The 24,976-nt window shown below is 45.5% G+C and overlaps 1 protein-coding gene across 1 annotated transcript in view; it reads left to right on the top strand.

Moving 5' to 3' along the window:
• ulk4 (unc-51 like kinase 4) overlaps nt 1-24,976 on the top strand; it is a 123,306-nt gene that overhangs the window by 65,812 nt on the left and 32,518 nt on the right. Inside the window, exons 28-32 of the mRNA XM_038985751.1 lie at nt 182-233; nt 524-689; nt 1,682-1,774; nt 14,240-14,288; nt 20,573-20,678. Of these exons, the coding sequence (XP_038841679.1) occupies nt 182-233; nt 524-689; nt 1,682-1,774; nt 14,240-14,288; nt 20,573-20,678 (466 nt within the window). The remainder of the gene's footprint in view (nt 1-181; nt 234-523; nt 690-1,681; nt 1,775-14,239; nt 14,289-20,572; nt 20,679-24,976) is intronic.

Genomic DNA, 24,976 nt, shown 5'->3' with positions numbered 1-24,976 from the left:
AACATGTTTTAAAGAAAAGACATGATTATACATTTGCATGTGATGAATAAATGACTTGTAGGTGATGTATAATAGGAGTCAAATGGAAATACTGTCTTATATTAGGTTTATGTGTTGTTTATTTGATGTTTATGGTTTATTTGGTTTATTTGGTTTAAAGAAAATGTTTTATCTCTTCAAGGTTGTTGATTGCATTCTTCCTCCACTGACTTCTCTTGCCTTCAGTAAAAACGGTAAGGAAACGGTTGGGTCATGTGCTCTCCATGCTTAACATCTCAGGACATAGATAGGCAGTCTGGAACGTGCCCATTCTGCAATGTTCCCTATCTAGCATGGCACACAGCAAGGCCCTTGGTCTAAAGTTAACCACAACTGCATGTGCTTGGTATTGTAGTAAATGTTTTGATTTGTATGTAAGGTAAATATCAGCTCTCTCACTGCAGAGGGTCTGCATGGATCAATAATGCTGTGTGTGTGTGTGTGTGTGTGTGTTACATGCTCTGTGCTCTGTGTTGTGTTGTAGTGGAGTGGCGTATCGTCAGCTTGCGGGTTCTGTCAGAGATCACACTGCTGCTGCTGAGCCAAGAGGCCGTGGAGGAGGGAGAGAGGAAGGAGGAGAGGAGAGAGAGAGAGTGCAACTCTTCAACTGGTAGACTACTGACTCTCATTACAGAAGCCCTTCTTCCACAGTGAGTATGCTCTCTCCTGCATCTCTCTCCTCTACCCTCTCTATCACTCTGCTCTTCTCTACATTTTCCCTCTCTCTCCTCCCCCCTCTTAACTCCCCTACCCTCTCTCCCTGCTCTCTCTCTCCGCTCTCCCCTATCCTCTCCCCTCTCTCTTATCTCCCCTCCCCTTTCTTTCATCTCCCCTCTCCTCCCCTCCCCCCCTCTCTCTCCTCTCCTCACCTCCCCCCCCTCTCTCTCCGCTCTCCTTTACCCTCTCTCTCTCTCCGCTCTCCTTTACCCTCTCTCTCCTCTCCTCTCCTCTCTGCTCTCTCCTCTACCCTTTCTCTCTCTACTCTCCTCTACCCTCTCTCTCTCTACTCTCCTCTACCCTCTCTCCTCTACTCTCCTCTACCCTCTCTCCTCTCTCTCTCTCTCTCTACTCTCCTCTCCTCTACCCTCTCTCTCTCTCTACTCTCCTCTACCCTCTCCTCTCTCTCTCTCTACTCTCCTCTACCCTCTCTCTCTCTCTACTCTCCTCTACCCTCTCCCTTTGTGCCTCCCTGTCTTCAGCTGCTTCTGCAGACTTCTCAACTTTAGCTCATTTAAAAGCTCTGATGACATGGATGAATGAATGACCAGAAACTGAGAGCCAGCCCAGCTCCACTGTTCATCTGGGCCTGTGTGTGTGGAGTGCAGTCAAAGTAGTGAACCTTCTTGTTTTGGCAACTTTATTTGGCCAGTTCCCTAGTGGAGAAATAAACGTTTGAAATAAACGTTTTAGATTTATTGAAATGTTTTTTTCGTTAGTAATTTAGATTTATTGAATTCAATATTTAAGCCAGTCCCCATATGTGTTTGCCAGTGCTCTGCAGAGGATTTCTAGATAGTTAGTAAAACATCTATACACCTATCAACAATCTGTTGAACTAACTAGACCCTAAACCTATCTGTAGGGGACTACCCAAATAGCTATCCATATAAAGTGTGGCTGATGTCTCTCCTGTGTTGTACAGGTATGAATCTCTCCTGTTGGAGCCAGACCCAATCCCAGTCTACGCTCTCAAGTTGCTGGTGGCCCTCACAGAACACAGCAGCCCCGTCAACAGGTAAAGCCTTCTAAACCGGCCTCCCGAGTGGCGCAGCGGTCTAGTCACTGCGTCGCAGTGCTTGAGGCGTCATTACAGACCGACCGTGACCGGGAGACCCATAGCCGACCGTGACCGGGAGACCCATAGCCGACCGTGACCGGGAAACCCATGAGGCGGCGCACAATTGGCCCAGCGTCGTCCGGGTTAAGGGAAGGGTTCGGCCGGCCCGGGATTTCATTGTCTCATCGCGTTCTAGCGACTCCTTGTTGCGGGCCGGGCGCCTGAAAGCTGACTTTGAGCGCCTGCTGGACGGTGTTTCCTCTGACACATTGGTGCGACTGGCTTCCGGGTTAAGCGAGCAGTGTGTCAAGAAGCCGTGCGGCTTGGCAGGGTCGTGTTTCGCAGGACGCACGGCTCTCTAGGGGAGTTGCAGCGATGGGACAAGACTGGAACTACCAATTGGATATCACGATATTGGGGAGAAAAAGGGGTAAAATAAAATAAATAAATAACTTCTAAACCAGGGATCATCAACTAGATTCTGCCGTGGGACGTTTTGTTTCTGGAGTGGATGGTCGGGGGTCCGGAACATAATTACTATCATTTATAGACTGCAAACTGACCGCAAGAAGCCCAAACAGATATAATATTAGACTAAACATAATCATTTCAAACCTTGTTTTACATTTGTATATAATCAAGGATCTCTCTATTATGTGTGGGAATACTTGGGAACAGATTTCAAAATGAAAATAGCTTGGAGCTGATTTCCTGGTGTTTTTACAGTCTTTTATGTCCTACCATGGAAAAAAATATATATATTTTGTGCTCAGAACATTTTAGTTGCCAAATAAAACCATTCAGCCCCGCGGGTTGCCAGCTGGGGAACCCTGTTCTAAACCATCTCCAGATAGACAGACTAGGACTGTCATCTTGATGAAAACCAAAGAGTCTATCCAACACAATATCATCTTGAAGAAAAGCAAAGAGTCTAACCAACACAATGTCATCTTGAAGAAAAGCAGAGAGTCTAACCGACACAATGTCATCTTGATGAAAACCAAAGAGTCTAACCAACACAATGTCATCTTGAAGAAAATCAAAGAGTCTAACCAACACAATGTCATCTTGAAGAAAACCAAAGAGTCTAACCAACACAATGTCATCTTGAAGAAAACCAAAGAGTCTAACCAACAAAATGTCATCTTGAAGAAAACCAAAGAGTCTAACCAACACAATGTCATCTTGAAGAAAACCAAAGAGTCTAACGAACACAATGTCATCTTGAAGAAAACCAGAGAGTCTAACCAACACAATGTCATCTTGAAGAAAATCAAAGAGTCTAACCAACACAATGTCATCTTGAAGAAAACCAAAGAGTCTAACGAACACAATGTCATCTTGAAGAAAACCAGAGAGTCTAACCAACACAATGTCAAAATGATTAAATGATTGAGAAGCTGCTTTATTCCGCATCTGTTATTATCTACCCAGAGTTTATGGAGGTGAGTTGCGATGGGGTTGCTATGGCATCTGTTATTATCTACCTAGAGTTTATGGAGGTGAGTTGCGATGGGGTTGCTATGGCATCTGTTATTGTCTACCCAGAGTTTATGGAGGTGAGTTGCGATGGGGTTGCTATGGCATCTGTTATTATCTACCCAGAGTTTATGGAGGTGAGTTGCGATGGGGTTGCTATGGCATCTGTTATTGTCTACCCAGAGTTTATGGAGGTGAGTTGCGATGGGGTTGCTATGGCATCTGTTATTGTCTACCCAGAGTTTATGGAGGTGAGTTGCGATGGGGTTGCTATTGGTGTCTGTGGCATCTGCAACCTGAAGAGACAACACAGCATCTTGATTAACACCTGCAGTTTTTTTCTGGTGTTGAATATAAAGTTAAGAAATTATCTCTGGGTTTTAAGAAATTATCAAATAAAAAAAGTTAATTGATCTGTCTTTCTCTTTCTGTCTCTCTCCTCTCTCTGTCTCTCTCTCAATTCAATTTCAATTTAAGGGGCCTTATTTGCATGGGAAACATATGTTTACATTGCCAAAGCAATTGAAATTGATAATAAATAAAAGTGAAATAAACAATAAAAAACTTACAGTAAACATTACACACACAAAAGTTCCAACAGAATAAAGACATTTCAAATGTCATTATGTCTATATAAAGTGTTTTAATGATGTGCAAATAGTTAAAGTACAAAAGGTAAAATAAATAAATATAAATATGGGTTGTATTTACAATGGTGTTTGTTCTTCACTGGTTGCCCTTTTCTTGTGGCAACAGGTCACACATCTTGCTGTTGTGATGGCACACTGGTACATTAAGTTGGTAAAAAGTCTCTCCTTCCCTCCCTTGAAGCTGTAAACCAGAAGCTGGTTTTGGACACATCAGATCATTCATGTTATTATTACTACCAGAGAAAACAAAATCATTAAGTCAATAATTGTATTATTTATCAGTATTCTAATACATAGTTTAATATGCTTGACCTTTCTGCAGCATCAGCATGTTGAGGGGTGTTCCAGAGTTGTGGCCTCATGTAGGGAGAAGTGTGGAGCTCAGGCCCAACACTGTGCACGGTTTACCTATTAACACACTGTAGATCCCCCTCCTCCCTCTGTAGCTGCCTGCCTGCCTGCGGGGCACAAACTCACAGTACATGGCACATTTAGAATTCAGCTCACACCACGTTTCCTTGGCTTGTCAGAGCCGTTTCCCCCCCTCCTCCGTTCAGTTATCTGAATCATAGGGGAAAGTAGAGCATAAATAAGTGCAAACTTAAACTAATTTTTGAGAAATACTCACATAGAGACATTATTTAATTGCAGTAGTTGATGCATAAGCACACAGACACGAGGCATTGGCTTGTCCTTATTGAAAGAAAGCTACACTGGTAATGTGATGTTAAAGAGATTCTCAGAGGTAGGACTCCACTGATATGCTGCAGCAGTAACACACTCACACATGCAAACACGGTCGCACGCAAGGTCACACACACGCGCACACTCACACACACTGGGCTGAAGGAGGGGGAACCGTTCCCTGGGAAAGGAAAGTCATTGATTGATTGATGATTGGGTGTGTCCAACTAGAACCAGCCTACAGGAGAGGTGTGATGTCACCGCCATGTCGCTGCTGTTCAGGGGAGAACAGTGGAGCTGATAGAAGGAGAACAGGAGAACAGAACAGGGGGGTTAACAGCTCCCGGGGGAGTTTAAAGGAGTCTTTCACCAGCTGGTGGCAACACACACCTCAGCAGTATGTCTGTCATCCTGCTCAATGGCTTTCAGATCACACTGAACCTGGAGCACAAAGAGGAAGACGTAATGTCACTTTTCAAAGGGAAACCTGAGAATGTCCTTAAACAACCCGTCCACTCGCTCCCTCTTTGAAGACTTTGTCTGGATCTCAAATGGAACTCTATTCCCTATATAGGGCACTACGTTAGAACAGGACCCATAGGGCTAGGGTCCTATGTAGGGAATAGGGTGCCATTTGGGGTGTATAGTTGTAGGTTGCTATAGCTAGCTAGCTGCTGCAGTTGTATGAGTTTCCTGCGTAGTGTTTAGTATTAACCATGGATATTCCAGTGTTCATCAGAGAGCCAGACTGCCCTCTAACCTAATGGCATGCAGCAGGCAGGCAGACAGGCCCTTTGTGTGCTTGGGATTTGTAAGGAATATTGATCTGTTACAGAGGAAAGGTCAGACTAAGCCTAAGTTAGAGACTGGTCTGCTTAGCAGAGGTGGGAACGTGATGTTACTGAAAGATGCAGAAGAAGTCGTTAGAATGAATAAGATGTCACTCTGCTGCATAATAAACTGTGAACACCACCACTGCACCATAGTAAGGCGATAGCAGCTTGGTCTGTATACTAAGTAAGGTATTATACGGGTTTACCAATGAATGAAGCCATGTAGGATGTTGAAATAGTTGAAGAGCAGTAGATGTCAGGCTGGTCTGGTGCTGGTAGTATACTGTATCTAAAGCATGTTGCCATTGTCTCCCTCCTCTAGCCCTCTCATCTGGGTGATCCTCATGTAGGATGTTGAAATAGTTGAAGAGCAGTAGATGTCAGGCTGGTCTGGTGCTGGTAGTATACTGTATCTAAAGCGTGTTGCCATTGCCTCCCTCCTCTAGCCCTCTCATCTGGGTGATCCTCATGTAGGATGTTGAAATAGTTGAAGAGCAGTAGATGTCAGGCTGGTCTGGTGCTGGTAGTATACTGTATCTAAAGCATGTTGCCATTGCCTCCCTCCTCTAGCCCTCTCATCTGGGTGATCCTCATGTAGGATGATGAAATAGTTGAAGAGCAGTAGATGTCAGGCTGGTCTGGTGCTGGTAGTATACTGTATCTAAAGCATGTTGCCATTGCCTCCCTCCTCTAGCCCTCTCATCTGGGTGATCCTCATGTAGGATGTTGAAATAGTTGAAGAGCAGTAGATGTCAGGCTGGTCTGGTGCTGGTAGTATACTGTATCTAAAGCATGTTGCCATTGCCTCCCTCCTCTAGCCCTCTCATCTGGGTGATCCTCATGTAGGATGTTGAAATAGTTGAAGAGCAGTAGATGTCAGGCTGGTCTGGTGCTGGTAGTATACTGTATCTAAAGCATGTTGCCATTGCCTCCCTCCTCTAGCCCTCTCATCTGGGTGATCCTCATGAAACAAGGGTACTCTGTTCCCTACATAGTACACTACTATGGACCAGGGGCATTTGGGAGCCACTGTCTGTGATGAATTGAGAGCTGGTTTCTCTGTGTTTCTGTACTGCCTGCCTGGTCGTTGAGAAGGTGATGATGGACACCAGCTGGGTGCGCTTACATAGTTTTATCTCTGATCTCCAACACATCCCAGACTGACTGTCATTTCTGTCAAGGCTCTGAACACAAGCCAGCCCCCACACCTCCCTCTGTCTATCTGGCACTGAGAGAGCCAACTGAACTATTCAAATTGATGTCAGCAATCTGCTACACATTCCTGTTGGTTGTATTTCCCTTGTCTGAGACGAGCTATTACATTTACAATGAGAAATTAAATTGCATTTACCACTGCTTGATAAAGTCCTAAAAAAGTGCAGAGCTTTCTCCTTGATGGGTTCTTGCCTAAATTAGATTGCAAATTGGGACATTAACGGGGCTTCATACAAGTATGTCTTTCCCCCTCATTATCAGGTTTGATACAGAGTTCAAACTTTCCAATTATCTGAACCTTTGGCCGTTGTTGCCTTTGTGTGGGCTCAGTCAGTCTGCCTAGCTGTGCCCGCTTTAGCAAGTGAAGCAAAATCAGTTCTATCTGCGGGAACGCTTTTACACCCTGATTAGCAGGAATTTGAAAAATGCTTTTATCCCAGCGGAAGCCAGCCTCACAGCTACAGGAAGCCGGCATGCTACCGCTAATAAAAACCTGATCCTTTCTAATGAGCAGGTTAACGGAGGTTACACGCTGACTACATCAAGGCTACGCTCATCCTGGTATTTTTATTTGATTTGAATGGAGTTTGATATCGTGCTATTGGTCAACGCGGTACCGTTGCCTGGTAGTCTGTGCAGACACAATGAGTGATTGGTCAGTGGGATGAACAGGCATGGGTGTTGCTTTGAATGTGTCGCAAATGGCAGCCTATCGTGCAGTACTTTGGACCAGAGGCCTATGGGCCCTGTTCAAACGTAGTGCACTCTAAAAGGCACAGGGTGCCATTTTGGTCACAGACATTATGTTAAAAGCCTGGGATCCCCAGGTGTCCTCTCCTCCCTCCTTTCCTCTCCTCTGTCTGCCACCTGTGCTGCCTGCATGGAGACCTCTGCTCCTCTCTGCTGATTGGAGTGGACAGCAGAGTTGAGTGCGGTCAGAGGAATAGAGCAAAACCTCATCCCTGACTGGGTGTGTTCGTGTGTGTTTTTGTGTGTGCGTTCGTGTGTGTGTAATCAGCTCTGACAGCTGGTGTGTAAAGGAGGAATGGGAGTGTTACCTCGTACTATCAGTGTCACTGGCCGGTCTGAAGAGCTGACTGGGCTTGAGCTGTGTTGGTTTGACATGGCTCAGTGGCAGGCAGCAGCTCTGTTCATTCAGCCTCAGCTTCTCCCTCTGACAGGCAGCAGAGATGACCTGCAGGACTGTCTGTGTCACACTCTCTGACAGTCAGGGGAGCCATGTGTAGCAAAGTGGATGGGAACAGTGCACAGTAAAGGATAGAGACGGCCTCACAATGTTTCCAGAGTGAGGTTGGAAGATGTTTTACTGGCACGAATGTACACTATTACTGTACACTCCACCTTTCAGAATTTAAATGATTACATCACTATATACAGTGCCTTCAGAAAGTATTCATACCTCTTGATTTCTCACACATTTTGTGTTACATTTTAAATTCCGGCTGTATCACAATACCCCATAATTACAAAGTGTCACGCCCTGACCTTAGAGAGCCTTTTTTATTCTCTATTAGGTTAGGTCAGGGTGTGACTTGGGTGGGCAAATCTATGTTTCTATTTCTTTGTTGGCCTAGTATGGTTCCCAATCAGAGGCAGCTGTTTATCGTTGTCTCTGATTGGGGATCATACTTAGGCAGCCCTTTTTCCCACCTTAGATTGTGGGATCTTGATTTTGTATAGTTACTGGGTAGCCTGCAGAACGTTACGTTCGTTTATATTTTGGTGTTTTTTTGGTGTTCATCAAATAAAGAAAGATGTACGCTTACCACGCTGCACCTTGGTCTCTTCATTCCATCAACGAACACGACACAAAGTGCAAAGCCAGAATTTGTTCTTAACTGACTTGCCTAGTTAAATAAAGGTTAAAAATCTCAAATCTAAATTAACATGTTTTTAGACATTTTAGCAAATTTATGGCAAATGAAATACAGATATCTAATTTACATAAGTATTCACACCCCTGAGTCAATACTTTGTAGAAGCACCTTTGGTGGCGATTACAGTTTAATTCTTCGTTGCAGATTTTCTCAAGCTTTGTTAAGTTAGATGGGGAGTTGCGGTGACCAGCAATCTTCAAGTCTTTCCACAGATTTTCAATGGAAATCAAGTCTGGGCTTTGGCTGGGCCACTCAAGGACTTTCACATTATAGTTCTGAAGCCATTCCAGTGTTGCTTTGGCTGTATTCTTGGGGTCCTGTTGGAACGTACATCTTCGCACCCAGTCTAAGGTCTTTTGCACTCTGAAGTGGGTTCTCATCAAGGATTTGCCTGTATTTTGTTCCCTCTGTCCTTACCAGTCTCCCAGTCCCTGCCGCTGAAAAGCATCTTCATAGCATGATGCTGCTACCATGCTTCACGGTAGGGATGGTGTTAGACGAGTGATGAACTATGCATGGTTTTCTCCAGACATATCGCTTTGCATTCAGGCAAAATAGTTACATTTTTGTCTCATCAGACCATAGGATATTTTGTCTTTATGAGTCATGTGCCTTTTTGCAAACTCCAGGTGTGCTGTCATGTGCCTTTTTCTTAGGAGTGGCTTCTGTTTGGCCACTCTCCCATAAAGCCCAGATTGGTGAAGTGCTATAGAGACTGTTGTCCTTCTGGCAGGTTCTCCCATCTCAGCCAAGGAACTCTGTTGTTCTGTCAGAGTGGTCATTGGGTTCTTGGTCACCTCCCTGATCAAGGTCCTCCTTGCCCTGTTGCTCAGTTTGGTCGGATGGCCAGCTCTAGGCAGGGTCTGGGTAGTTCCATCTACCCAGGCAGGGTCTGGGTAGTTCCATTTTTTTTACATTTCTCAATAATGGAGACCACTGTGATCTTGGAAACTTAACACTCTAGAACTTGTTTTATACTCTTCCCCAGATATATGCCTCATCACAATTCTATCTCGGAGAGGTACGGACAGTTCCTTGGTATAGTTTCTGCACTGTCAACTGTAGGACCTTGTATAGCCAGGTGTGTTTCTTTCTAAATCATGGCCAAACAATTGAATTGGCCACAGGTGGACTCCAATCAAGTTGTAGTGGCATCTCAAGGATGATCAAAGGAAATTGGATGCACCTGAGCTCAGTTTGGAGTGTCATAGCAAAGGGGTGTGAATACTTATGTAAATGAGATGTTTCTGTATTTCATTTACAATACATTTGCAAACATTTCAAAAAACATGTTTTCACTTTGTCATTATGGGGTATTGTGTAGATAGGTGAGAAAAAAAATATATATTTAAAGGAATAATCCGCCCCCAGATATAAAATCATGAAACTCCTGTCAATTTGGTGAAAGCCTATGTTCTATCGCTGGGTAAAATAACAGATATCCCCGTGATTTTAACTTCTATTTGGTCCGTCTTAGGAAATCGTGTAGAAATGCGTCTTCACTACATCATTCTCGTCATAAGGGTTAACACGCTATCAGATTTAATAATGCCTTTAAAACAATGACCTGCTCTCCAGATTGCCAAATCAGCATATAGAACACATACATCCATCTATATACTCATGACAAAGTAGAGATTTTGCTTAGATGTTCCCAATCTAAACAGTGTAGCAAATTATTCAACTTCAAGTACCATGTCGCAATGCCCCCTGTGAGTCTGTGGGAAGCAGAGATATTACAGAAAGGAGGAGATAGGAATCCCACTGGGCAATGAATGGAGAAACGCCCCACCCAATTGACTGTCGAGTTAGCTAGCTAGCTAGCTAGCTAGCTGGCCAGCCAGCCCAGAGAGAGAGAGCATTGCATTGAGGGTTTTGTAGTAGACTTGAGCTGCAACAGATTTCCAAAAACTATTTTCACATGTTTCTACCAACCTTGTTATAATGACCAAATTATTTTAACTTGTTCCCAAAAAATATATTCAAATATGAGTGTTATTTAACACTTAATCAATATGAATTAGTGGTTTGGGCTGGATTATAGCTTTAATCCATTTTGAATTCAGGCTGTAACACAACAAAATGTGGAATAAGTCAAGGGGTAAGAATACCTTCTGAAGGCACTGTCTGTACCTAATCTTAAAGCTAGAATCCTTAATTGAAACAATAACAAAGCGATCACCAGCCTCTGTTTTGGGAAAAAGCTTAGAGATGGTCCTGGAGAAATATAACCACACTCAAATTCATAGACAAAGCTATGGATGCAAGGACTGACCATCCATGATATCAGAATTATAGATTTAACCATGTTTTGAGGCTATACAGTCGTTATTAACATTTGCATTGTTAACATTGGGGTAAATTAAGCTTATTTTGGGTTCTGATGGGGCATGACAGTTGAACTAAGCACATGAGGCATTTATGAGTTATATTCTTCAAGAATCAATGGGGACATATCATTGATTTACATTTTAATGTATGTAGTATCTAAGGATTCTGTCTTTAAATACTCAGCATAACGGTAGTGGCAAAACAAGACACCATCGGATGTTCGTTTTGAGAGAGAGAGAGAGAGAGAGAGAAAAAAGGGCTTTTTAATATAAAAATCCAAATCCCAGCCAGGCAGCTGCCGGAGGATCTGTGATAGCAGACAGACTGTGTTAAATGTCATCCACACATTGTGCCATTATTAAGGAAGCGTGACAGGTTGAATCAGAGCTGTACTCAGGCACACTCTGAACTTCATCAGATTGTAAATAAGATCAGAAGGTTGTCTGCAGCCATGGAGAATGTGTGCAGAGCGTATCTTATTATTTTGCCCTATAGCCACTCCAGCCTGGCTGGGCAAATGCCACTTCATCCACGCAATCTGCGTCTACATGAAAAGGAGAGTTTTTATCCCCTAACGTTAAGGACAGTCTGTAGATTTTGTATGGCACAGAGATGTATTAAAGTTGAGAAATGAGGTGTACTGTACACGCATACTGTGTGATGCATTAGTTGTCATTAGCCCAAAACTTGTGTAGGATAGTGTTTAGAGAGCCATGACTTTGACCCAGATAGTGTCCACTGCTGTTGATATGGTTTCAGTTCAGTTCTTCCTTCTCTATAATAAGTCTTCAACAGGCCTGTATCAGTATTACTGGCTGCCTTGACAGGAACTGATTTTGGTACTTCAGTTTCTCTTAACGTGACAGTGATGCAGGGTGCTATCGATTTAGAATGATGTGGAACTGGGAATGCTAACCATGCAGGCTGGGGGTGAGACACTACCACCCTACAGATGGACCTGATTTGTCTCAAGAAATATCCCTCCATTTCTCTGATTTAATGGCTGAAAGCTATGTGAGTCATCACGACACAGGGAAAGGCTTTTCGTTGGCTGGGCCCCCGATGTAGCCTAAGTTGGGCTATAATTTAATGTCACTTCGCACACAGGATGCCTTCAGTTCAATGTAGATGCGTCCCAATTGGCACCCTATCTCCTATATAGTGCTATATAGGGTGTACTTTGGGATGCAGGCTCGGCAATCTGTGAGGCTTGGAGAAGAAGCCTGGCTATTTACACTCCTCTGTCACCCCGTCAGGGAGATAAAGCTTGGCCATTCATCAGTTCTGGTTACACCTCTGTCTAGTTTACTCTCTGGGAGTAAAGTGGAATTACGACCCAGGTCCTCTGCTCACCTTTAACTCTCCATATTTGTTCCTGTTTTGTTTTATGAGCACAATTTAATGTTAATGACGTGTCATCACTCAGGTTCACACGGAGATCGATGGGAGAGGGTTGTTTCTGAACTACAATAATGGAGGAGGTCAGGGAAGAGTGGAGGGAGGTCAGGGAAGAGTGGAGGGAGGTCAGGGAAGAGTGGAGGGAGAGAGGAAAGAGTGGAGGGAGAGAGGCAAGAGTGGAGGGAGAGAGGCAAGAGTGGAGGGAGAGAGGCAAGAGTGGAGGGAGAGAGGCAAGAGTGGAGGGAGAGAGGCAAGAGTGGAGGGAGAGAGGGAAGAGTGGAGGGAGAGAGGGTGGAGGGAGAGAGGAGAGGGTGGGGCGAGAGAGGAGAGGGTGGAGGGAGAGAGGGAAGAGTGGAGGGAGAGAGGGGAGAGAGGAGAGAGTGGAGGGAGAGAGGAGAGAGTGGAGGGAGAGAGGAGAGAGTGGAGGGTGGAAGGAGAGAGGGAAGAGTGGAGTGTGAGAGGGGAGAGTGGAGTGTGAGAGGGGAGAGTGGAGGGTGAGTGTAGAAGGAGAGAGGGAAGAGTGGAGAAGGAGAGGGAAGAGTGGAGAAGGAGAGGGGAGAGTGGAGAAGGAGAGGGGAGAGTGGGAGAAGGAGAGGGGAGAGTGGAAGGAGAGAGGGGAGAGTGGAAGGAGAGAGGGAAGAGTGGAGGAGAGAGGGAAGGTGGTACAGATAAGTGGAGATATGGATGGGGGGACAGTTTGTATCTCATATAAGTATGTCTGTTATATAGTACACTGCATATATACAGGTGTAGCATCTTAATTTGATCACTCTTTTGTTACAGAAATGTTCCTGCACCACAGGAAATGCAGATGCGCTTCGGGATTTACATACATTCACTGAAAGCCCACACTAACATACGGTTATATTAACAGTATTGCACTTTTCATGTAGCCTAATAACCTAACCACCAATCAAGCAACATTATAGATTAACGTTAAAATCCTGTTGCTGCAATATTATTTTGCTGTGACAATTTAGGTCAAATTAAAATCCTACATCTGTAGGCAAACTAATGTAGGCCCCTACAACAAACTTGATATTGTGTAGTTAGTATGAAAGCAGATGTGTGTTGTCATCTGTATTTCATGTTCTAGTTTTCTCCTTTCTCAGTATGTTCAGGTTTCCTGCTGACTTCTATGTGACTTTCAACCTCAAGAGGATGTCTCTCTGGTTAATCACAGGCTTGTGTTGTCCCTCTGCACTTTATTGGGAGATTTACTCCTAGCGGCAGTGCTATTTACTCTTATCTGGTGTTCTGCACAATGGCTTAGCTGCCTCACATAAGCTACACTACTTTAGAAACATTTGATGGAATTCTCTTTGGAGGACTGAGGACACCATATACGGAAAACTGGGAAATAAACGTTTCCCAGCCGTGCAATACATCATTGTTTTGTAAAAACTCCCTCTAATACGTTTTCTATGGGTGACCTCTAGTCTTGTTTAAATGTGTCTAGCCTGCCTGCCACAATGTTTTCTTCCTTTGAGCACCTCTACACACAAGCTGTAATTGGTTGTGAATCAAAAGGCTTAATCAATAAGGGAGCTGTGGAGAGTCATTTTCAATAAAGATGTACATTACTCCTGGGTGCCGAGGTGTCAGAAGGCTCCTTTCTCCCCGCAGAAGATTAGTCAGAGGTCCTTTTCTCACATGACTGATCTTAGAGGCGAGGCACGCTGCGTTGCCTTCACGCACACACACAAACACACACTGAAATACCCACATACATTCAGTAGGCCTCAGATTCAAAGGCAATGCATGGACCCTAATGAAGATGAAACGTCTCTCTGTGCTATGAAGGTACCTAAACCTGCCTCTGTGTTTCTCTCACTCTCTTTCTCTCTCTTTGTCTCTCTCTCTTCTCCCCCTCTCTCTCCATCTTTCTATCTCTCTCTTTCTCCCTCTCCTCTCTCTCTCTCTCTCCCTCCACAGCCTGGTCAGAGACAGCAGGATCCTACCTGTTGTCTTTCAAGTCATGGCGGTAAGTTAAGAGCCCCACTTAAAATGCAGCTTTTTTTCTCTATACTAAAATCTTGTGTTCCAGGAAACTGCTTTGGTGTGCGGTTTTATTTATCACTTGTGTTTCCTGCCCGACTTTTCATTTCCAGGCTCAAGAAAAAAGCTATCTCCTAAAAATATAAGTGGTTTGTCAAATTCCCACCTCCACTCTACTCTGAGTCTGTGTCTCTCTCCGTCTTTTAGACGGCCTGAGGTGGAAACTAGTGGAAAGGAATGTTAGGATGAAAGCCATATTACAAACCACCTTGCTTCCTCCTCCCCCACCCCACCTTGCTTTTTTATCCTCTGTCATGAAAATATATGAGTCCCATTGGGTGGAGAAGACTTTGGGCTATTGGAACATAATTCAAAGGCTGTTATGTGGGGGAATTCTGCTGGGCCAGACATTTTAGCTCGTAAAAATGCCTCCCATCCACCCCACCCCCATCCCACCGCCTGCCTACTTCTCTCTCTCTCTCTGTCATTTCAGGCCGAGCCCGTTTTGCACCAGCAGCGCTCGTTTGCCAGGGTTCTTTATTGATTTATTATGCAAATGAGTGTGCTGTGCGGTGGTGACCCATCACAGTACGTTGTGTAATTGAGTGGCGGAGGGAGCGGAACAGCCTTTTGAGGGGCTGTGCTTAATGGAGTGAGAATATGAAGTGGTCGTCGTCCCCCAGCTCCTACAACAGGTTACATATTCATCAGACCAGAACGCTTATTTCCAGTAAACAGCCAATTCCCCCTTGACCTCAATCCGCCAGTAACTGCTCTGCACTCTTTAATGAACTTATCGCTTGGGTGACTTCTCAGACAAGTTGCCACTGCATGTAAGAACACTTTGAGAAACATCACACAGACGGAATCAGTTAGCTGTTAGGTTGATTGTCTTCACGTGTTGTGTTGCTTTCCACGGGTCTCTTCTTCTATGTTTTGGAGGTATAGTTGTGTTGCTTTCCACGGGTCTCTTCTTCTATGGTTTGGAGGTATTATTGTGTTGCTTTCCACGGGTCTCTTCTTCTATGTTTTGGAGGTATAGTTGTGTTGCTTTCCACGGGTCTCTTCTTCTATGTTTTGGAGGTATTATTGTGTTGCTTTCCACGGGTCTCTTCTTCTATGTTTTGGAGGTATTATTGTGTTGCTTTCCACGGGTCTCTTCTTCTATGTTTTGGAGGTATAGTTGTGTTGCTTTCCACGGGTCTCTTCTTCTATGTTTTGGAGGTATAGTTGTGTTGCTTTCCACGGGTCTCTTCTTCTATGTTTTGGAGGTATTATTGTGTTGCTTTCCACGGGTCTCTTCTTCTATGTTTTGGAGGTATTATTGTGTTGCTTTCCACGGGTCTCTTCTTCTATGTTTTGGAGGTATTATTGTGTTGCTTTCCACGGGTCTCTTCTTCTATGTTTTGGAGGTATAGTTGTGTTGCTTTCCACGGGTCTCTTCTATGTTTTGGAGGTATAGTTGTGTTGCTTTCCACGGGTCTCTTCTTCTATGTTTAGGAGGTATAGTTGTGTTGCTTTCCACGGGTCTCTTCTTCTATGTTTTGGAGGTATAGTTGTGTTGCTTTCCACGGGTCTATTCTTCTATATTTTGGAGGTATTGTTGTGTTGCTTTCCACGGGTCTCTTCTTCTATGTTTTGGAGGTATTGTTGTGTTGCTTTCCACGGGTCTCTTCTTCTATGTTTTGGAGGTATTGTTGTGTTGCTTTCCACGGGTCTCTTCTTCTATGTTTTGGAGGTATTGTTGTGTTGCTTTCCACGGGTCTCTTCTTCTATGTTTTGGAGGTATAGTTGTGTTGCTTTCCACGGGTCTCTTCTTCTATGTTTTGGAGGTATAGTTGTGTTGCTTTCCACGGGTCTCTTCTATGTTTTGGAGGTGTAGTTGTGTTGCTTTCCACAGGTCTCTTCTTCTATGTTTTGGAGGTATAGTTGTGTTGCTTTCCACAGGTCTCTTCTTCTATGTTTTGGAGGTATAGCTGTGTTGCTTTCCACGGGTCTCTTCTTCTATGTTTTGGAGGTATAGGCCAGACCTAACCATGATAGTACCAACTAGGACGTATGTAGACTTTCTCACATGCATGTCATCATTACATTTGGAGGACCTAATGTTCTGAATTTGTGATTCAATAAGTTCTGGAATGCGTTAGAAAAGCCTCCATCCACACAGTTTAACACCATACAATGCAGTGTTACATACGCAGCCATACAGGAAGGAGAGCCATTTAGTGTGCATTACCAGCCAATCAGTGTCATGCAGGTCAACCACTTAACCACTGCTCTATCCAATATAGACCCAGTCTGGACTCTATCACACACTGTAATCCTCCTCTCCTCTCCACCGCTGGAGGGTTACAATTCATATAGTGCCTAGTTCTTACACCTACAGGACATACACTATGGCCAGGCCATTACAGGCTTTACAGATACATAGTGACAGGATTAAATCAGCTCTTCTCACTCTCACTTGACTGTAGTCACCATGTGTGTGTAGTGAGTGTACCAAATGGAAGCCTATTCCCTATATGGTGCACTACTTTTGACCTATGGGCCCTGGTCAAAAGTAGTGCACTACATAGGGAATAGGGTGCACTTTTGGGATGCATACCATACCTTTTAACTTTACTCTGAACTTGGCTTGCCTTCTCCAATCCAATGGAAGCTGATATGCGGGTTAGGTCGGGATCGTATCAAATTGCCTTTTCGCGACACAGTTAGTGCAGACTGCAGTAGTAATGGCTGTCTACTTATTTACTTTTAAGGCCAGCTCAGCAGTTTCACGGACTGACATTGATTTGGGCCAGAGACGGCATGAAAGTGGTCCGCGGACGGAGCCGTAATGCACATCACTAATGAGTGTGGCGAGGAAGCCAGTGGGGATTGACAGTGGCATTGATTGAGTTTGGTCCAACATCAGCAGACTGATCCTTAAGCAAGTGTTTAGGGAGCTTGACTCTGGTTACAACAAGAGCCCCAAGTAACACTGCTAGGCTCTAGCCTTCCTTTCCTGCTATCCTGAATCTAATGTCTGGAGACTGAAGCTCACGCCTAGTTTGTTGTGGCTGCTGCAATGCATCATGGTCTTTTACTGATGATCATGATTGATTGTGTTAAGGAGAATGCTTGAGACTCCTCAATTGTCTCTATTTGAACAGCTTTGTTTTAAAGGTTAATGTTGGCATAGAAGTAAATGAACACAGATGTTCGGTGGCGTGGACCCCCTCACTGTTGCAGGATGGCTTTATCTCTCCCTTCCCCTGATTGTCGTGCCTCTGCCCCATATTCAATTTCATGTCATCTGACAGTGTAAATCTAATTGGAAGAAAATCCATTTTGCCTGTGTGTGGGGGGGAGGTAGGTAGGAATGTACAGTCGGTGGACTCTGAGTTTGTGAGCTCTAAGAGAGAAAGGAGAATCTAATAGAATCAGAGGTTTATACAGCTAGCTCTGATTGCTGTTGCTGGTATTGGGAGAATAGTTGTGCTCCCCTCTGCCATTCTCATTAACAACAGCAGAGAAGAAAAGTCTGCATTGCGACAAATATTGATCTGGAGACCAAATTACAGCTTGAAAGAAAGTCAAATAGCAGACATAAACACTGCCTTTTGTTGTACTGCAAAGTTGCTTTTCAGAGCTTGTTTTACACTGTAGGACACACTGAAGAAGAAGAATCCTTTTTTAATCCATTTTCCTTGCAACAGAAATTCATTGACTGCTTATCCCCTCGCAAAGACACACACACACACACACACACACACACACACACACACACACACACACACACACACACACACACACACACACACACACACACACACACACACACACACACACACACACACACACACACACACACACACGATTGAAGTTAGTTCAGAAGAGGCAGCCAAGCAGCTACATAGGAGTTTGAGGTTCTGTGATTGGGCCTGTGATAGTGAGGCTCCAGTCTAGTTCCATGTAAACCAACACTGAGAGACATACGTTGAGTTGAGAACTGAAGTGATTGTTGGTTCAGACTGTGTGAGGCCAGAGGCAGCCAATGGTATGTTTGGGATTGTGATGATGAGATCTGAAGTTAGCATTATAGATGATGGGAGATCAAGTCAAGCTGCAGGCAGACAGCACAATTCCATTACACATCTGATAAGATACAGAAATGAGGACATGCTTTTTCGGGAGGTGATTAAAAAGTAGTTTTTCTTTCCGTCCTTATTTTTTCAGTATGTTTCTATCTCCTGCTTTTGGATTCAACTCTGTCATCTGTCAGAAATGACGCAGCCATACATCCATATACGTTTCTCCTCCATGTGTCTCCCTATTCATCACTATCAAATCAAACCAGCCTTTGTGTTAAACAAACAGTTTATAGGAATTAGTGAGTCAATCATTTGAGCCCATCAGGGTTTAGGTCTAGGCCCACACATGTATCTCTTCATTAAGGGCTGTTGATATCTGCATGACCCCTGCTCTTCTCAAGTGGCCTAGCAGAGAAATCAGGTGGAAAAGCGATGGTTCTGGGCCTTGAGATTCCATGGCTAATTTATCCAGGAGACTGAGAAGAATCCCTGAGCTACTGGCCCAACTCTGTGCTTCCCTCTCTGCCTTCCTGTCAGCCTGTAAACTGTGGAAGCCCCTTGAACAAACATCGTCTGGGCCCTAATTATGGCTGCATTGATTGTGTGTGTGTGTGTGTGTGTGTGCGTGCGTGCGTGCGTGCGTGCGTGCGTGCGTGCGTGCGTGCGTGCGTGCGTGCGTGCGTGCGTGCGTGCGTGCGTGCGTGCGTGCGTGTGTTTACTCTGGCCTAGATCTACAGCCCCAGACATCCTAGCTCAGGCCTTCATTGCCTACCTACTTATTATGTTCCTAATCCCCTGCACCCTGCTCACCAGATAATTACACAACCTTCACCAAGGCTCATCCCCTGCACCCTGCTCACCAGATAATTACACAACCTTCACCAAGGCTCATCCCCTGCACCCTGCTCACCAGATAATTACACAACCTTCACCAAGGCTCATCCCCTGCACCCTGCTCACCAGATAATTACACAACCTTCACCAAGGCTCATCCCCTGCACCCTGCTCACCAGATAATTACACACCCTTCACCAAGGCTCATCCCCTGCTCACCAGATAATTACACACCCTTCACCAAGGCTCATCCCCTGCTCACCAGATAATTACACACCCTTCACCAAGGCTCATCCCCTGCACCCTGCTCACCAGATAATTACACACCCTTCACCAAGGCTCATCCCCTGCACCCTGCTCACCAGATAATTACACACCCTTCACCAAGGCTCATCCCCTGCACCCTGCTCACCAGATAATTACACAACCTTCACCAAGGCTCATCCCCTGTACCCTGCTCACCAGATAATTACACAACCTTCACCAAGGCTCATCCCCTGCACCCTGTTCACCAGATAATCCCACAACCTTCACCAAGGCTCATCCCCTGCACCCTGTTCACCAGATAATTACACAACCTTCACCAAGGCTCATCCCCTGCACCCTGCTCACCAGATAATTACACAACCTTCACCAAGGCTCATCCCCTGCACCCTGCTCACCAGATAATTACACAACCTTCACCTAGGCTCATCCCCTGCACCCTGCTCACCAGATAATTACACAACCTTCACCTAGGCTCATCCCCTGCACCCTGCTCACCAGATAATTACACAACCTTCACCAAGGCTCATCCTCCCCCACATCCCAAAGTAACCTCTACCTCCTCCATCTCCCTCCTCCCTCTTCCCAAGTTCCCCCATTTCCCTCCTCCCTCTCCCCAAGCTCCCCTGCTCCTCTGCTGTCCTTCATCTAGCCCTCAGCCAGGTCCTGAAGATGCTTCCCCTCTCAAAAGTTAAGATGCTAATGACTATTCTTCATTCAAGCTCAGCTATTTGTTCAGTCATCATCAGATCTCGGCCCTTACGATGGCACACACAGGTGTATCTAGACCCTGTGAAGGAGAAAGGGATAATGTAAGCAGCAGATGATAATGTAGTCAATACAAATGCAGAATGTTAGCTACTGTGTGCTTCAGTTTTCAGAATAAGACAAGTACTGTGGGTGCATGGCACATTAGTTGTGAAAACAAGAGTACTGCAGAAGCATTGCTAAGGCAGATTTGCTCAAATCCATCCCTAAGGCTCTCAATATTTGAGGATTGCCCTGAAAGACTGTGTGCTTCCATGGGTTTTTGCCCTTCCTTTCCCTCGCCCCCTATTCATTTCTCCTGTGTGTTTATTCCATGTTTTGTTCTCTCCAGGAGCACCAGGACAATATCCTGGGTGGAACCATGCAGAAGGCCATGGCTCTCCTCAGCAACCTGACTGGACAGAAAGACGTGGACCTACAACCCTTCTACCAACAAGGTACGGTGCACTGCCTCACACAAATCAATGCATTGTACTGTATCTAGGCCTAACAGTTTCCGCCCCATTTACAAAGAACACCGTGCACGCGTCCCATGTGGTTCCGTGTGACTTAGTTGGTAGAACATGGCGCTCGCAACGCCAGGGTTGTGGGTTCAATTCCCACAGGGGACCAGTATGAAAATGTATGCACTCTCTACTGTAAGTCTCTCTGGATAAGAGCATCTACTAAATGACTAAAATGTAAATGTAAAGTGAGGACTCAGACCTTCAACCGCTCTATCAGCAAGGTACGGTGACTGACATAAACACATGTCTTTGATGGGTTAGTGCAGCACTGTGTGTAATACAACACCCAACAGTTTCTCCATCATTGACAAAGACAATCATGCACAGGTACAAAACAGCCTGTGTTGATTCCTCTCCTGTGTTCTCAGTTACTGGAGTGTGTTTCCATGCCAGTAACGCCACCCCTTTACCTTCGGCTCAGACCGCTTATTGCATCGGGATCCTGTGGTGCCTTAAGCCGTGTGTGGTGTGGTGTGTGTGTGTGGTGTGTGTGTGTGTGTGTGTGTGGTGTGTGTGTGTGTTTCGTGTTAGCGTAGCAGGCAGGCTTTTGGTCTCCCAGCAGCAGCTGAGGAAGGAGGAATGAAAGCCTCTCCTCTTCTTCCTCCACTCTATCCATCAGCAGGCTGGGCTGTGTGTCCTGTTGTGGTACTCCTATCAGTTCATCTCCTCCCTGTCTGTCCACAGATGGCCCACACCCACCCGTCTGCCTCTCTCTCTCCTTTTCTAGCTCTACACTCAGCACTCATCTGATACAATCAGCCCAGCTGCCGAGCAGCCATTTGTCTGCCTCCTTAACCCGCTCCGCTCGGCTCTCCTGCCTTGGCATGTTTTCTTTCTCTGCCATCGCTTTTCAATGCCCAGCTGGCTGCCCGCTGCAAAAACCAGGCGCTCCATAACACTCAATTATTGAATAATAGATTCATTTTGCTATGGCTGTACTGTGTTGACAGTTCTCATTAGCTAGTCGGCACAGTTAGCCCGCTAGCGCCACACGGTATCTCTCTCCCACCGCCGAGCGGCATGGAGCTGAGAGAGCCTGTCCTGTCCACCCTGTCATGGTTCTGCATCTCAGGGGGGAGTCATAGATTCACAGCCAGGCTTCACATTCAACATGCACCTCCTAGGAGAAGGCAGGGGCACCTTGCAGATAGCAGGACTAATGAAATGCTCCTCCTAGGAGAAGGCAGGGGTACCTTGCAGATAGCAGGACTAATGAAATGCTCCTCCTAGGAGAAGGCGGGGGAACCTTGCAGATAGCAGGACTAATGAAATGTTCCTCCTAGGAGAAGGCAGGGGTACCTTGCAGATAGCAGGACTAATGAAATGCTCCTCCTAGCAGAAGGCAGGGGCACCTTGCAGATAGCAGGACTAATGAAATGCTCCTCCTAGGAGAAGGCAGGGGTACCTTGCAGATAGCAGGACTAATGAAATGCTCCTCCTAGGAGAAGGCAGGGGAACCTTGCAGATAGCAGGACTAATGAAATGTTCCTCCTAGGAGAAGGCAGGGGCACCTTGCAGATAGCAGGACTAATGAAATGCTCCTCCTAGGAGAAGGCAGGGGCACCTTGCAGATAGCAGGACTAATGAAATGCTCCTCCTAGGAGAAGGCAGGACTACCTTGCAGATAGCAGGACTAATGAAATGCTCCTCCTAGGAGAAGGCAGGGGCACCTTGCAGATAGCAGGACTAATGAAATGCTCCTCCTAGGAGAAGGCAGGGGCACCTTGCAGATAGCAGGACTAATGAAATGTTCCTCCTAGGAGAAGGCAGGGGCACCTTGCAGATAGCAGGACTAATGAAATGTTCCTCCTAGGAGAAGGCAGGGGCACCTTGCAGATAGCAGGACTAATGAAATGCTCCTCATAGGAGAAGGCAGGGGCACCTTGCAGATAGCAGGACTAATGAAATGCTCCTCCTAGGAGAAGGCAGGGGCACCTTGCAGATAGCAGGACTAATGAAATGTGCCTCCTAGGAGAAGGCAGGGGCACCTTGCAGATAGCAGGACTACCTTGCAGATAGCAGGACTAATGAAATGCTCCTCCGAGGAGAAGGCAGGGGCGCCTTGCAGATAGCAGGACTAATGAAATGCGCCTCCTAGGAGAAGGCAGGGGCACCTTGCAGATAGCAGGACTACCTTGCAGATAGCAGGACTAATGAAATGCTCCTCCGAGGAGAAGGCAGGGGCGCCTTGCAGATAGCAGGACTAATGAAATGCGCCTCCTAGGAGAAGGCAGGGGCACCTTGCAGATAGCAGGACTAATGAAATGCTCCTCCTAGGAGAAGGCAGGGGCACCTTGCAGATAGCAGGACTACCTTGCAGATAGCAGGACTAATGAAATGCTCCTCCTAGGAGAAGGCAGGGGCACCTTGCAGATAGCAGGACTAATGAAATGTTCCTCCTAGGAGAAGGCAGGGGCACCTTGCAGATAGCAGGACTAATGAAATGCTCCTCCTAGGAGAAGGCAGGGGCACCTTGCAGATAGCAGGACTACCTTGCAGATAGCAGGACTAATGAAATGCTCCTCCTAGGAGAAGGCAGGGGCACCTTGCAGATAGCAGGACTCATGAAATGTTCCTCCTAGGAGAAGGCAGGGGCACCTTGCAGATAGCAGGACTAATGAAATGCTCCTCCTAGGAGAAGGCAGGGGCACCTTGCAGATAGCAGGACTAATGAAATGTTCCTCCTAGGAGAAGGCAGGGGCACCTTGCAGATAGCAGGACTAATGAAATGTGCCTCCTAGGAGAAGGCAGGGGAACCTTGCAGATAGCAGGACTAATGAAATGTTCCTCCTAGGAGAAGGCAGGGGCACCTTGCAGATAGCAGGACTAATGAAATGCTCCTCCTAGGAGAAGGCAGGGGCACCTTGCAGATAGCAGGACTAATGAAATGTTCCTCCTAGGAGAAGGCAGGGGCACCTTGCAGATAGCAGGACTAATGAAATGTGCCTCCTAGGAGAAGGCAGGGGAACCTTGCAGATAGCAGGACTAATGAAATGTTCCGCCGAGGAGAAGGCAGGGGCACCTTGCAGATAGCAGGACTAATGAAATGTGCCTCCTAGGAGAAGGCAGGGGCACCTTGCAGAAAGCAGGACTAATGAAATGTTCCTCCTAGGAGAAGGCAGGGGCACCTTGCAGATAGCAGGACTAATGAAATGCTCCTCCTAGGAGAAGGCAGGGACACCTTGCAGAAAGCAGGACTAATGAAATGTGCCTCCTAGGAGAAGGCAGGGGTACCTTGAAAAACAAATGATAGTCTCACTAAGCGCAAACCAGGTGGGATCGCTGCAGAATGCTGTGGTAGTCATGCTGGTTAAGTATGCCTTGAATTCTAAATAAATCACAGACAGTGTAACCAGCAAAGCACCCCCACACCATCACACCTCCAAATGTGGACTCATCAGACCAAAGGACAGATTTCCACCGGTCCAATGTCCATTGCTCGTGTTTCTTGGCCCAAGCAAGTCTCTTCTTCTTATTGGTGTATTTTAGTAGTGGTTTCTTTGCAGCAATTCCACCATGAAGGCTTGATTCACGCAGTCTCCTCTGAACAGTTGATGTTGAGATGTGTCTGTTACTTGAACTCTGTGAAGCATTTATTTGGGCTGCAATTTCTGAGGCTGGTAATTCTAACAAACTTATCCTCTGCAGCAGAGGTAACTCTGGGTCTTCCTTTCCTGTGGCGGTCCTCATGAGAACCAGTTTCATCATAGCGCTTGATGGTTTTTGTGACTGCATTTGAAGAAACATTAAAAGTTCTTGAAATGTTTTGTATTGACTGACCTTCATGTCTTAAAGTAATGATGGACTGTCATTTCTCTTTGCTTATTTGTGCTGTTCTTGCCATAATATGGACTTGGTCTTTTACCAAATAAGGCTATCCTCTGTATACCAACCCTACCTTGTCACAACACAACTGATTGGCTCAAATGCATTAAGAAGGAAAGAAATTCCACAAATGAACTTTTAACAAGGCACACCTGATAATTGAAATGCATTCCAGATGACTACCTCATGAAACTTGTTGAGAGAATGCCAAGAGTGTTCAAAGCTGTCATCAAGGCAAAGGGTGGCTACTTTGAAGAATCTCAAATATAAAATATATTTGGATTACTTGTGTTATTTCATAGTTTTGATGTCCTCACTATTATTCTACAATGTAAAAAATTGTATGAATAAAGAAAAACCCTTGATTGAGTAGGTGTGTGAAAAACTTTTGACAGGTACTGTAT

The sequence above is a fragment of the Salvelinus namaycush genome, unplaced genomic scaffold, assembly GCF_016432855.1.
Source record: "Salvelinus namaycush isolate Seneca unplaced genomic scaffold, SaNama_1.0 Scaffold372, whole genome shotgun sequence".
NCBI classification, from domain to species: Eukaryota; Metazoa; Chordata; class Actinopteri; order Salmoniformes; family Salmonidae; genus Salvelinus; species Salvelinus namaycush.
The sequence above is the reverse complement of the archived record's forward strand: the minus strand, read 5'-3'. Positions and strand labels throughout refer to the sequence as shown.